Source organism: Primulina eburnea, chromosome 13 (assembly GCF_022965805.1).
Source record: "Primulina eburnea isolate SZY01 chromosome 13, ASM2296580v1, whole genome shotgun sequence".
Taxonomy (NCBI): Eukaryota; Viridiplantae; Streptophyta; class Magnoliopsida; order Lamiales; family Gesneriaceae; genus Primulina; species Primulina eburnea.
The window spans coordinates 30,002,941-30,017,678 of NC_133113.1; the positions used below are offsets into that span (position 1 = coordinate 30,002,941).

At 32.4% G+C, this 14,738-nt stretch overlaps 1 protein-coding gene across 1 annotated transcript; it reads left to right on the forward strand.

The window, feature by feature from the left end:
- The first annotated feature begins 7,509 nt into the window (after positions 1 to 7,509).
- On the forward strand, positions 7,510 to 12,280 carry LOC140809912 (4-hydroxy-tetrahydrodipicolinate synthase, chloroplastic-like). The gene is given in 4 exon segments (XM_073167693.1): positions 7,510 to 7,900; positions 9,073 to 9,157; positions 11,042 to 11,462; positions 11,464 to 12,280. Coding segments are annotated over 4 exon segments (1,059 nt in total). The 5' UTR covers positions 7,510 to 7,854; the 3' UTR covers positions 11,971 to 12,280.
- The last annotated feature ends 2,458 nt before the right edge of the window (positions 12,281 to 14,738 follow it).

Genomic DNA, 14,738 nt, shown 5'->3' on the forward strand with positions numbered 1-14,738 from the left:
AAATTTACAAATTTTAATAAGAATAATACATTTTTATTTAAATATATAATTTACTTATTAATTAATTTAATGAAAATTTAAATATATAATTCATATTTATTAAGTTTGTTTAGGCTCGATAAAGACTTGAATAAGCTCGTGAGTCATGCAAATATTCGTTAAATAAAGCTCGAGCTCGGCTCGATTATAAACGAATCAAGCTCAAACATTCAAGAGTTCGGCCCGGCTCGACTCGATTACATCCCTACTTGTAAGAAGGTCTCACAAATCTTTATCTGTGCGATGGATCAACACTACCGATATTCGTAATAAAAAGCAATAATCTTAGCATAAAAAGTAATACTTTTTCATGGAGGATCCAAATAAGAGATATGTCTCAAAAAATATGATCTGTGAGACCGTCTCACACAAGTTTTTACCTACAATCAAATATAGATTGAATCAACACATCTCACGAATTTAAATACGTTAGATCGTCTCAAAAATTATAATGTGTGGAACAACTCAATTAGTATATTGTTGTGAATTTGGAATTATATGAAGTCACGAATAAAGTAATATTTGATATTTTGAATAGTATTTCAATTTTAATTTTTTTAAATAAAAAAATCAAATGATTGTGGTCCATTGTTTTTAAAAATGAAAAATAATTGTAGTCCACGATGTGGTGGTTGAGGGTTGTGAATGCCAATTGGCCACATATTATTTGCAATATTCCTCATGGCTCATGGAAAATTCTTTATTTTAATGACTTCTTCTCTTGTACCTCGATTTTCGAAATGTCAATTAAATGACACAACGTGTCAATAAATAAGTGATGTCAATTGGTCATATTGGACCAATAATAAACAATACAATATTTATAAGACCAAATAATAACAAATATTTCCAAATTAGAACTTTATAAATCAAAATTAAAACTCTATAAATTTCACTCCAAGCTTTAACTTTCATATAATCAATAGAACAAACTCCAACACATGGTAATATTAAATTCGTCAGCATAAAAATCTACATTAAATTTCTATAACATCGAGTCATTTGAAATTATCTCTCTGATCCAAGTTCTTCAATTCAAACACAATTTAAAACAACCTGCCATTTTTAAAATTTGATTCACAAGAGATTAAAAAAATGTTTATAAAGCATTGTGTAATTTATTGTTGTAGAGCTGTTGTAGTTAAATTTTATTATAATAACAAACGTAAAGTATATAATTTTTTATTGAACATAGTCATCTCTCTTATAATTTAAACCCCTGGCAAATTGACCTTTGATGTACGAAAGGGTCAATAATAAGGCATTGGAAATTGATGTTGCTCTTGCATTGTAATATAATATATATATATATATATATATATATATATATATATATATATATATATATATATATATATATATATATATATATATATATAAAAGTAGGCTTTAACTCCATAGTCAAAGTTGAAATTCTAATTATTGGTTTCAAGTTCGAGTCTCGTTTATTACGTGTAGTTTTTTAATTTATTTAGGTAAATTTAAACGGCATGCAATTAAAATTTGTTGAGTTTCCATTAAAGGAAAGATTCGAGTTGGATTAGTTCGTGTGCATCGTAATTCGCATTCATGTGGGCTAGCGTGCAACTTGGAATAACATTAATTCACACCACAATGATAGAGTTCCAATGAAGAAATTATTTGTTCGTGTCCATTATAGGATAACAAAAATTTTTGTGAGATGGTATCACGAGTCGTATTTGTGAAATAGATCTCTTATTAAGTAATCCAGACCATGAAAAAATATTACTTTTTATGCTAATATTATTACTTTTTATTGTGAATATCGGTAGGGTTGATCCGTCTCACAGATTAAGATCCGTGAGACGGTCTCACATGAGATCCACTCTTATATGATACACTTTGTCTTTCCGCGTGTGTATTGAAAATATTATTAAGAAAACAAATTATACATTCAAATTTTCTAATACGCTTTTATTTAAAGATATTTTGAAAATAAAATGGAATACAATTATACACATTTAATATGACTATATTAGTGTTTGCACAGAACAATCGTGATCATGTGTTGGACAAGAAATCGTGATAACTTTGTGAATAATTTAACTTTTACAATCAAACGACATAGATCCTGATTCGGTTGTTAGATAACATTATCGATAAGCCACAAACCTGGGAATTTAAATTAGGAATCTGATGAAATTTGAAAAACAAATTCATGAGCGACATCTAATTTAATGATGTTATTATGAATTTAAATAACATTTTTACAACTAAGATCAGAAATTCTGAAAGAAAATTCCAATAAAATAAAAGTGACTTAATTGGAAATTGAGATATGGAGAAACTTTGTTAGAGTTTTTGTTGTTGATGAGATCGTCGAGAGCTTCTTTTGGACGATTCCTTCATTTTTTGTTTGCATCCTCCAAGAATTTTGGCTCATCTTCCACAATCACTAGTTATGGATCGTGAGTCGAACTTCATCCATCGCGTGTGCACAAATGTGCTCAAATCGACCGAATTTTTAGTAAAATTTTGTTTTTTTAATGAGCTTTTGTTAAAATTTGGGTCCAACAATTAGTAAAAAGTTCATTAAATGCGGAAAGTGAATTATATATTTATAACGGATAAAAATGACACGTGCCTATATAATTGGAATCGAGAGAATATTTGATTTTTATATTATAAGTGAATGTGGGTTTCATGGAAGAATTCTTCAAATGTAATGTCGATGCGGGTTTTGGCATCGATAAAAGATCATTTACGGTTGGACTGGTAATCAGGGACTCAAATGGCTCATTCATAATTTGTAGAACCAGCCTCCACCATGGAGCAGCACTTGTAAAAGAAGCAGAAGCACTTGCTATCCTCGAAGCTCTAAGTTGGATAAAAGACATGGGCTACGATAAGGTAATAGTGGAAACAGACTCAAAGATATCAGCAGATGCAATCCACACAAGACCTTACTGAATTTGGCCTCGCTATCACAGCCTGTCGGGCCATCATCAGGAATCGGACTTCATTCAAATTCGATCATGTTAGGAGACAAGCTAATAGAGCCGCTCATACATTGGTTAAAACGGCTCTCCAACAACTGTTTTGGTATTTCTATAGTAATGCCTGTCTCTATTAGCACAATCATTATGAACGATTGTAACTCTCAGATTGAAGATTAATTGTGGGGTCCCGGGTCCGATAGCTAATACTAATAATTTTAAATGTATCAAACCAAACGATTTAATAAAATACATAATTTCTTGTTCACAAACTAACATAAACATCGTCAGAATAATTTAAATGTCTCAAATGTTTGAAATAAAATTTTCAACATGTCAAAATAAAGTAGTGAACCAAAGAAATCCAAACATCATCACATAGCTCCTAAGACCCGAGAATCCCACTCTAACTCGTATCTCCTCGCCTGGAGCTGGACTCTGGCATCCCAAGTCTCGCCTCACCTACCGTCAAGCACATAAAAACAAGAGGTAGCCGACATGCCGGTGAGTATAAACCCAGTATGATACAATCAATAACATATGAGAATTAAAATTTCAAATATCTCATATAAAATTCATAAAGATGCAATATAATGCAATGCATGATCAGAAACTGTGGGCTATCAATAAATCTCAAGATCAAGTGAATCATCTGGTCATAGGGTACCCAAGGGAATAGAATCACCAAGCAACATCCACTGACTCATCCGCTCGGGGTGGGGTGCTGTGTTCTACAATTTCAGGACTATGATGCGCCTATAGAGAGTGTTCAGGCCATAGCAGCGACCTCCGCATACACTATGACAACTCAACTACAGCTCCATACGTCCAACAAATCAATAAATCAAGGCGACCTCCGCCATATCAAATCTGAATCAAAAACTGGCTCAATATGCAATGTAATGATGCAAATCAATATTATCATTTCGATATCATAATCAACTCATCTCAATACAACAATCATCATCAAATCACCAATAATTCATCGAGCCATAGAGTTTTCAATTTAAAATAAAAATGATACTTTTATCTCGTATGTTATCGACCGTAACATACCTTTCAAATATTATCAAAAGAAGATCGAAATATGTAGGTGAGAAGTCTTGAACCTCTGAAATCTACTATAACTCAAGAACTCGAATAACTTATCAAAATAGAGCAATTTCAGTACAAAATTCATAGTTAATTCAATACGGCTTCAAATCAATATCCGCAAATTAGATATTCAAGAAAACTCAAATTCCAACAATTGTGTAAGAAGTAATCCGTATCATTTCTTAACCGTAATATGCCATAAAAACATTCATTGAATTATTTTGTCAAACACATGGAGCGCGTGCTAAAGAGTTAGCTCCTCTTCAATTCCATTTTAAATTCAAACCAACACAATCACAATCTCCAAAATTCTTCAACACCAAAATCCAACAATAATTAAACTCACAAGCTTACCTTAATGCTCTTGCTCTTACTCCAAAAACCCAACAAGTAGCTAGAATCAAAGGAACAAATGAAGGAAAAAAAAGAACCCTAGCTTCCCTTGGAGTGAAGAATCCAGAAGTGAGGAGAGAAATGAGGGAAAAGTGAACCAACTCTTCTATTATATCACTTAAATCTCCAAAACACGCTTTTTAAAAATCGCTGGCCGCCCGGGCGGACATCTTTTTCCGCCTGGGCGCGGAACTCTCGTCAAAATACCATTTTTTCCGAACAAGACCCGCCCGGGCGCGCACTCCGCGCACATCCACTACAAAGATCGCTTCTGAAACGCCTTTTCCCTTCATAATTTGGAAAAGTGGTAAACTACAAAGTTGTAGCCCTATGTCTTGGCTTGCATCTCCCCAAATTTCAGGTCATTTGGAGGTATGAGTAAAGAGTTATGCTCAATCTTCCAACATGTGTCATTGTAGGAACGACGATACGCACGACACACTTCGGAGCGCTTTTGGCTCATCTTCTCTAATGATTTGAACAAAACTCAAAACTGGAAAGTTATAGTCTTATGTCTTATCTTTCTAATGGAAGTAGCCTCACATCAATTGGATCAATATACAAAACATTATGCTAAAAACCACAACTACTGCCATATTTTTCATACCGTTTCTGCACTTTCATTACCTATTTAACTCAAATTCCACCTTTGATTCTACCCTATCCATTATCTATTCCACTCTATATCATCATTACCATTCATACCATAACGTAAACCCAAGAACCATCACAACTACTGTCATATTATATCAAAATTCGGGCATTGCATTAATAAAGTTGTTTTTTGATGTTAGAAAAAAGTGAATGTGGGGTTTTTTTTAAAATACTTTTATCACATTGTTACTTTTTGGTTTGCCAAGTGAAAACCCACATAAATTTAACTAAGATATCGACTTCTAAATAGATAGAGTGTTATTAAGAATGGTTTTCTAGCATGTTTGATATAATCGAACTCGATCGAGATTGATTTTACATTGTATATTGATCCATTACATTGTATATTGATCCAGAAATCTAGATAAAGATACCATCGAATTATATGTCATGAAGAAAACGAGAATATATATAGGCAAAAACTTATGTGAGACAGTCTCACGAGTCATATTTGTGAGACGGATCCCTTATTTGGGTCATCAATGAAAAAATATTATTTTTTATGCTAAGAGTATTACTTTTTATTGTAAATATGAGTATGGTTAACTCATCTCACAGATTAAGATCCGTGATACGGTCTCACATAAGACCCACTAAAAGGTATTGCTAAAAGGTAATTTATACTAAATAAAAAATTTATATAATATATATATATATATATATATATATATATATATATATATATATATATATATATATATATATATATATATATATATATATATATATATATATATATATATATAGACACACACACACACTAAGATGTTCACGTCAATTGGAAGAGTTCATGTGAGTTGTATATGTGAACTTTATCAATCATCTCTACGAGTTAGATTTTGATGTTGATTTAAATCAAAGTCCGAATATTGAAGCTCAATACATCCCTCGAACCCATCTGTCTATGAACCTAAACTTTTCAATCTAATTGATTTCGTTGAAATAATTAACGAAAGAGAAATATTTTAAAATTTTTAAAAATTTGATAAGGCGATTATATTACACATGATAAGGAATATTATAAAGTAAAATCCTTTTTTACACTAATTATTTGTAAATTGATGTATAATTATTGTAAATAACTTAATACATGAATTATTAATAAATTGACAATATGATATATGAACTATTTTAAATGACTTTATTAATATATGACCTAACTAAAATGTCAATTTTACATTTGAATTAAATTTCTTTCAAGTCAACATATTGTTATTAAATTCAAAAAAATACAAATCATATTTTCAAAGGTTATTTTATTAATTAAAATTGTAAAAATAAATTTATCTTTATTTAAAAATTATATTATAATAAATAATTATCCTATTATTGGTATAAAAATGGCAAAATTATTAATTAACCCAAATATGTATCATTGATAAATTATATACCCAAATAAAAAATATATTTCAAAAGTTTCAAAATATTTATAAATATATAACAAATGATATTTTAATCTCTATCTATATTACAATACTGTAATTATATGTTACTAAAATTTAAATCAGTAAACAAATTATAGATTTTCCAAAAGATCTATATTTTAATGATCTATAATTTTTTAGGCAAAAACTTGTGTGAGACGGTCTCACGGGTTAAATTTTGTGAGACGGATCTTTATATAGGTAATCCATGAAATAGTATTGCTTTTTATGCTAAGAGTACTACTTTTTATGGTGAATATGAGTAGGGTTGACCCGTCTCACAGATTGAGATCCGTGAGACGGTCTCACATGAGACCTACTCAATTTTTTAATGCCGAACATTTTTTCGAATTCTAACAAATCAATATCTGATTTTGAAAAACTAGAACGATATCTTTTTTAATTCAGTCATCCGAAAACATTACCTTCTTCCGGTTCAGTGAGAAATATTTATTAATTATATTTTTATCAATATGACAAAAAAAATATAGTTGTATATTTTACTCGATAATTATTTATCATAACATAAATTTTAAATAAATATAAATAAATTAAATGATCTTGAAAATAATAAAATTAACTTTTTGCTTAATCATGTACCAACTAAGCTATTTACAATATCTAATATACACATTTATGAATTTATAAATAGTTTTTATATTAATTAAAGCCTATTATCAATAGTTCATATATTAATTTATCAATTTATTAATATTTAATATACAAAAATGAATTTTACCCTTATTATAAATATTTCATGCACGTGATTGTTCATGTGTGTACATTTTTCAACCTAATTAATTTTCTGAAATATTCTAATTAATGATTATCATTAAATATATAATTTATTATTGTCATTATTTTATGGATAACGATAAAGATATATTTTAAAATTTGTCAAAACGACATGGTAGTAAAGGGCATGAGTGTCATTTAGCCATTTACCCCTGAGCATTCTCGACGTGTCACGACTCACGCAAGCGGCTTTCCATAGTTCCACTAAACACCCTAATACTCATACGCCGCAACTCCACCTCCGCCCGCCCGATTCCGCCTCCGCCACGGTCACCGCCACCACCCCCACATTTCATCACCCTCTTCTCCAAGTCTTCAACTCCAGGCGTGGTGATTTGCGAGAGAATCAAGTGTGGTCTATCTTGGAATTCAGAAATTCTCGTGGCAATCCAACGTCAGGCTTACGTAGTACCGACATTGCGAAAATCAAGTCTAGTGGATCGTATTCTTGCCAATTTCCCTACCTACCTTTCTCAATTGATTACTTGTTTCTGCCAATGACATCGGCTATTGGATGCTGGTCTCTGAAAGCTACTCATCCGGGTATTGTTTTTATGCCTCTATTAAAGCACACTTTGAGAGATGCTCAACAGTAGTTTTGTTATCCGTTCTAACTTTTGTTCGCTAGATCATTGTTTTACGCCAAGAAAAAATGGTGGTTGTTCATTTGAAGTTCGTGTCTATTAAAATATGAAATTCAAGTAATCCTAGCGTTATTTCTATGTCGGTTGCTGTTGGAATTCGTCTGTTTCTTGTGTTCATTCGTATTTTTGGCTTGTCTTCACATGTATGTGATATATTTCTATTCTATTTCCCCCAAATTGGACGCATTTTATCTTGCTTCTTTTTATATATGTGGTGAAATGACTACATTATTAAAAAAAATTATCTTTAAGCGTTTGAAAAGTGCATAAATTTTCGCATTTTCTGTTCTCTGTTTTCGTTGCTTCGAATTCCTCACACTAATGAATCTATATTGAATGCGAAATTTTTGCTAAGAATGAATACACTACGCAAATATAAAGTCTACTTTTGGGAATCAGCTTCTAACATCTGGCTATAATGTTTTATTCTTTTCCCTACTACTAGCTGGCTCCTTCAACGCTGCCTTTGCATTGTTGTTATTTCTGACTCGGCCAATATTCAAAAATTTGGTTCCCTCTTGAATCACCTAAGATGAAAATAGATGAGACATGTTTCCTACAACTTCGAGTCTTTATACCTAATGATATTTGAAGGAACAAACTTTCATACCTTGGTGATTGTTTATCAATAATTTACTAGTGACAGGAAAACAAGTCTTTCCCCTTGATTGATGAATTGCATACTATGAAAGTAAGGGTTAGATCGTGAATGTACTAAATTCGGCTGTGTTAAAATGATACAATTCCTGTATGACATGGCTTTTTAGGCCTGTGTTCTGGTTTGTATTATCAGGCATTCGTCCTACATTCTGCACTATTATTTTGATTTTGTTGTTTGAATGAAAGATATATAAAAGGTTATCCGTTATCCTCCTCTCCCCCTCTACCCTTTTTTCTCTTGATCTCTTTGACACAGAAATATTTATGCTGATATGATTGATGTGAATCTATCGCCTCAGACTCAACTTGGTTGTATCAATTGAGTGTTTATGGTTGATTTTACTTCTTTCTATAACCTGTGCCTCCTACATAATGATGAAGCCAATTTGTACTATTAATGAAATCATGCAGGAGGGATGCCAAAATGGAGGTCTCCCAGAGCAGAGTTAATTCCAAATATTCATCTGCCAATGCGCAGTTATGAAGTTAAAAATAGGTAATTATTTCTTCGGGATAATACCCATTTTCGTCCTTATTGTTCACCGCTTTTCCCATTTCAGTCCCTCTTCATTTTTTACTGCTTAATTAATCCTTCAAGTTTCCAAAATCGTCTCGAATCGGTCCTTGTCGTTATCTTGACGTTAAAATTAACGTTGACCCAAAACTTTCTCAAAAACATATTTTTGTCAGTCTCTTTCTTCATGACCTTGGCAACAGCCATTTCGAAGTCCTCTTGAGTTACATGGAACCTTCCTCTCTCTCAAAGCAAACATCCCAGCTTCAGTGCAAATAGCCTGCAAAACAACACCATTACTTGCATAAGCGAGACGATATGTTGATGTTGCGACAATTAGGCAACATGATAGCAGTAAAAACCCAGAGCAACTTTGAATTCTAATTTCGATGATGAGAAATTTACTGATATCCTTCGTATTCTGTTGCATCATTTCAAGTTCAAGGGTCCCCATAATAGATCAGCTTATGTCAAGAAGTGCTGCTAAGCTATACCCGTGATTCTATGTTTTTAGATATTCAACAACTTGACAGGTACTCATCAAATACTTATCAATTTCAACACGGTTTCGCCTCGGCCAAAAGTAAATGATAGACCTACTCGCTCTAGCCATCCCACACAAATTCAGTATAATCATTACGTGCTGAGAAACTTTATTCCCCAAAATGAATCGCGTCCCATGCTTCCCTTCAACGAAGAAATAATGCATATTGAACCAAATCTGAGACCAATCATTGCTATAAAGCATATGGGTAGATGACCTGATTGTTATTGGAGAAAATGACCATGGACAGGAACAGATGCGTTGCCAATAAAAACATGCCTTTCATAATATTGTGGCTGTTAACTAAAGTTCACAAAAAGTCATGAAATACCTTAAGTTCTGCACCAGACGCCCCATTCATTTTCTCAGCAATCTTCTTCAGATCGATCCCTCGCATCATATTCATTTTCCTCGAGTGTATCTTCAAAATGTCAAACCGAGACTGAAAAAGAATTTTCACGTTAGCCATGTGAATCAACTAAGTGTAGTGCGGTCACAAAGGGTGGGTTTAAATATCTTGGATAGAAATAGAAAAGAGAAAATGAGGGGCAATAAATTGTGATTGCTGTGATAATTAAATGTAGTTTAAAATGTAAAAGCAACTAAGTGTAGTGCGGTCAACGTTAATTTTAACGTCAAGATAACGACATGGACCGATTCGGGACGATTTTGGAAACTTGAAGGATTAATTAAGCAGTAAAAAATGAAGAGGGACTGAAATGGAAAAAACGGTGAACAATAAGGACGAAAATAGGTATTATCCCTATTTCTTCTTACAAGCGATCTTTAGTATCCATTTTATATCCAACAGAATAGAATACAAGCTGATTTTATTTTCTCGTAGCAGTGTGCAATCTCTCCCATGGTCTTCAAGATAAAATCGGATGCTAGGCTGTTAATAGCTTGAATGGTCTCCAACGGATACAAACTGATTTTATTTTCTTGTAGCAGGATGCAGTCTCTCCCATAGTTTTCAAGATAAAATCTGACTCTGTCCTGTTAATAGCTAAAATAATCTTGTGAGTTCTTGGAATGTAATACAAGGTTCTCTCCTGTTTTGTCATTTTTTATATATTGCTGTTAATGATTCCTCAAAATTGAAGGCGAGTTATCGATTGAAGAAAATTTATAAGTTTAGACCCATTCCACCTTCATTTCAAAGGATAGTTCGCAATGTGCAGTATTTATTTCTATCATTAGTTGGATGGTGGGAATATACAGTGATTGAATATGTAGCTCACATTACATTAAAAGAAAATAACTGTTATTATCATGTCAAAACAAAGTCGTACGCCTGAAATGTGAATTCCTTTTTCTGGCAGGACTAATGTTGATGATATAAAATCGCTTAGATTGATAACGGCCATCAAAACCCCCTATCTTCCCGATGGCAGATTCGATCTAGAGGCCTATGATACATTAGTAAACATGCAAATGGAGGATGGAGTTGAAGGGGTAATTGTTGGTGGCACCACCGGAGAAGGCCAGTTGATGAGCTGGGATGAACATATTATGCTCATTGGTCACACAGTGAACTGTTTTGGTGGATCCATCAAAGTTATTGGCAACACTGGAAGCAACTCAACAAGAGAGGCAATTCATGCCACTGAACAAGGCTTTGCTGTTGGAATGCATGCCGCCCTTCATATTAATCCTTATTATGGTAAAACCTCCATAGAAGGTATGATTTCTCATTTCAATAGCGTGCTTCACATGGGCCCAACTGTTATATACAATGTGCCAGTCACGAACCGGCCAAGATATTCCACCACACGTAATCCATTCAATGGCAAAGAACCCCAACTTAGCTGGTGTCAAGGAATGCGTCGGAAACGATAGGATTGAGTTGTATACAAATACTGGCATTGTCGTGTGGAGTGGGAATGATGATCAATGCCATGATTCGAGGTGGGATCATGGAGCTACTGGAGTAATTTCTGTCACCAGTAACTTAATTCCTGGCCTAATGAAAGAACTCATCTTTGAAGGAAAGAATCCAACTTTAAATTCCAAACTTCTCCCTCTAATTGAGTGGCTTTTTCACGAGCCAAATCCTATTGGCTTAAACACGGCTCTTGCTCAGCTTGGGGTCGTGAGGCCTGTTTTTCGCTTACCTTACGTACCCCTCCAGTTTGAAAAGAGGGCCGAGTTTGTAAACATAGTAGAGGAACTTGGGAGGGAGAATTTTATAGGAGAGAAAGATGTTCAGATCCTCGATGACGACGACTTCATTTTGATTGGCCGTTATTAGGTACCATGAGAACTCTGATTTGTTTTGTTATAATATTTGGATATGATTTCGCATAATAAAGGACACTTTTTTGAGGTATGAATTCGAATCAGAACTTGTTATGTAGTGGGTTGGTTACGTCAAAAACCACCACTTCTGAGTTATCTCTTCTTAGTGGACAAATTAACCAAGCGTGGTTCCATTGTATGCATGAGATTTTCTCGTAGACTTTAACCTTTTGTGGTCCATCTGCTCAATTCGTACACGTGTCCGAAGGACTTGGTATGAAACACAATTCGGCATTCGCTTTACCTTCTGGATTTAGAAATTTCAGATTGCATGTTTAAATTTCCATTATTTATTTATGTTTTTTGTTAAAACAGATAGATGCCGATATCATTATTTAATACCTTGTAATAACTCGTTTTATGACTTTTCACTGGTTTCGTGAACGGAGTTTTGTGAAATTTTCATGCTAATCTACTGTTGTGGGGGTAAATCGAATCGAGTTTAATATAACAAAAATTTAAGGCTTGAATTCGGATCAAATTAGTTCTATTCGAATTGTTCAAAATAGTTCTATCTGAGCTGGATTCGAAGCTCGAAAATTTTAAACTTTTTAGCTCGAATTCGATTCAAAAAAATCAAACATGTTCGTGAATTATTACTCTAAAATATTAAAGTTCGCGAACGGATCTTAAATTATCAAGCAAAATAACTAGGACTCGAGTTCGGTTCGAAAAAATTTGAACTTGCTCGAGTTCGGTTAGAATTCGATAAGTTCGAATATAAATCAAATATTTTTTGAGATGGTTTGAAAAGCTCGCGAAACTACCAAGTTGTTTACATCTCTAGTTGAAACTCGAGATTATATCACAGACGAACTATTCAAAGATCAACGTCATGCTCAGCATCATTAGGTTAGGATATGAGATGCCTACGTTGAATTTCTCTTTTATTGTGTATAAATGCCTAAGAGAGAGCTTTGACAAATCCACAAGTGGTTGATTCATGGACTTTGTCTTAGAGAACATTGTAGCGGGTGTTGCACCTATGTATTCATGAAATTTAAGGGTGAAAGAAAATTCAGAATCTTGGTTAGAGAGGTCATATATGTAGTTTTGTTTTGATGTCCATCAATCGTGTTCACTTTTGTGTTTATCATTGAAGTATTACTTATCTATTGGATGTTATCAAATCAAATCAAATTTGTATAATCAATATGTTAGTCTTATCTTATTGGTGGACACATAGATTCTCACCAAATTATACATCTAATAGATGAGTGATATCTTATTGGTGTCTACGGATTTGAACACAATGAGTGAACGACCTATCAAAATTATATATATAATTATATATATATATATATATATATATATATATATATATATATATATATATATATATTTATTTATTTATTTATTTTTATTTTTTTTCTTTGGGAAAAAAGAATTTTTTTTGCTTTTACGTGGATACATGTTACGAACCCACACTTTTAAGGTTGGCCAAGAGATTTCTGTTTGGTAATTACATAATGGTATCAGAACTATTGTACATTAACTTTATTTTTTTAGAAATATATAATCAAAGAGGTGCTATCTCGGCTACTCTGAAGTGTCGCCTGATGTCGATACATTAAATAACCCACCAATCCAGAAAAGATCGGCTTTGGGTTTGGATCTGAAGTTTTCGAGTTCGGGGCAGATCAGGGTTGACTCGAAAAAAATGATCGGTTGGGTTTGACCCTCGGATTGACCCGAAAATTATATATAATTTTTTAAAAATATAATTAATAAATATTGGCTACATTTTTATATATTATATGTCTGAAAAAAATGTTTATTGTATAACTATATCATAAATTTTAATAATTTAATATTTATTTTGAACATTTTTTTTATTTTTTAAACAATTGTTTGTTTGATTTAGTAATATACTCTATTTTTCTACAATTAGAATTTCAAATTTAAATCATATACATTAGGGAGATTTTATTATTATGTGTTTAAATTAAAATATTAGTATTTTTTATGAATTTTATTTAATTTTCTTTTAAAAAAATTTATAACAAATTCAAAATCAGGTTACAAGAGTTGATCGGGTTGATTCAAGTTCAGGTTCGGATTGAAAATTTTTTAATAGTATTATCGCTCAACTCAACCTAACCCACACGAATTGACACCCCTACGAAAATCGATGCTATTTGTTATTTTCGATTGCAAAAGAACGACATACCTACACAAGCACAAGAGTTCCGGGGAAAAAAATCCTACAAACATAAACTGATAAATCAATTACGACATATATAATTTTTGTGCTCGAAACACATTTAAGAACATTTTGGAACATGAACAAAACCAGCTTGTGTTTATTAAAATTAAGTCAACCACGAAGCTTCTAAATTCAATAAATAATTAGATAAATTTGAATCATGTTCTTAATAAAGCATATTTTTATTAATTATGACAATATAAACATCTTAAAATATTAGTCTAAAAATCAATTATATAAGATCAAACACTCGTCGTTTTATCAAAAACTATAACATGCAGGAGTGGTGTAACTCACGTTTCGATCGTTCTATCCAGCAACGACAATTATTACACCCAAAAAAATTATCCATGTGTTTATAAAGTATTTGAAATAAATGTAATGTTATCATATTTATTCAGCAGTAAATTTACTAATTAAAAGGATTTTGAGAGGTGCCTCCTCCCTCGCGCGCACACTCAATGTGTGGAAGAAGACAGATATTTTGGCTTCAGTGTTGCTGTTCTATCTAGAAC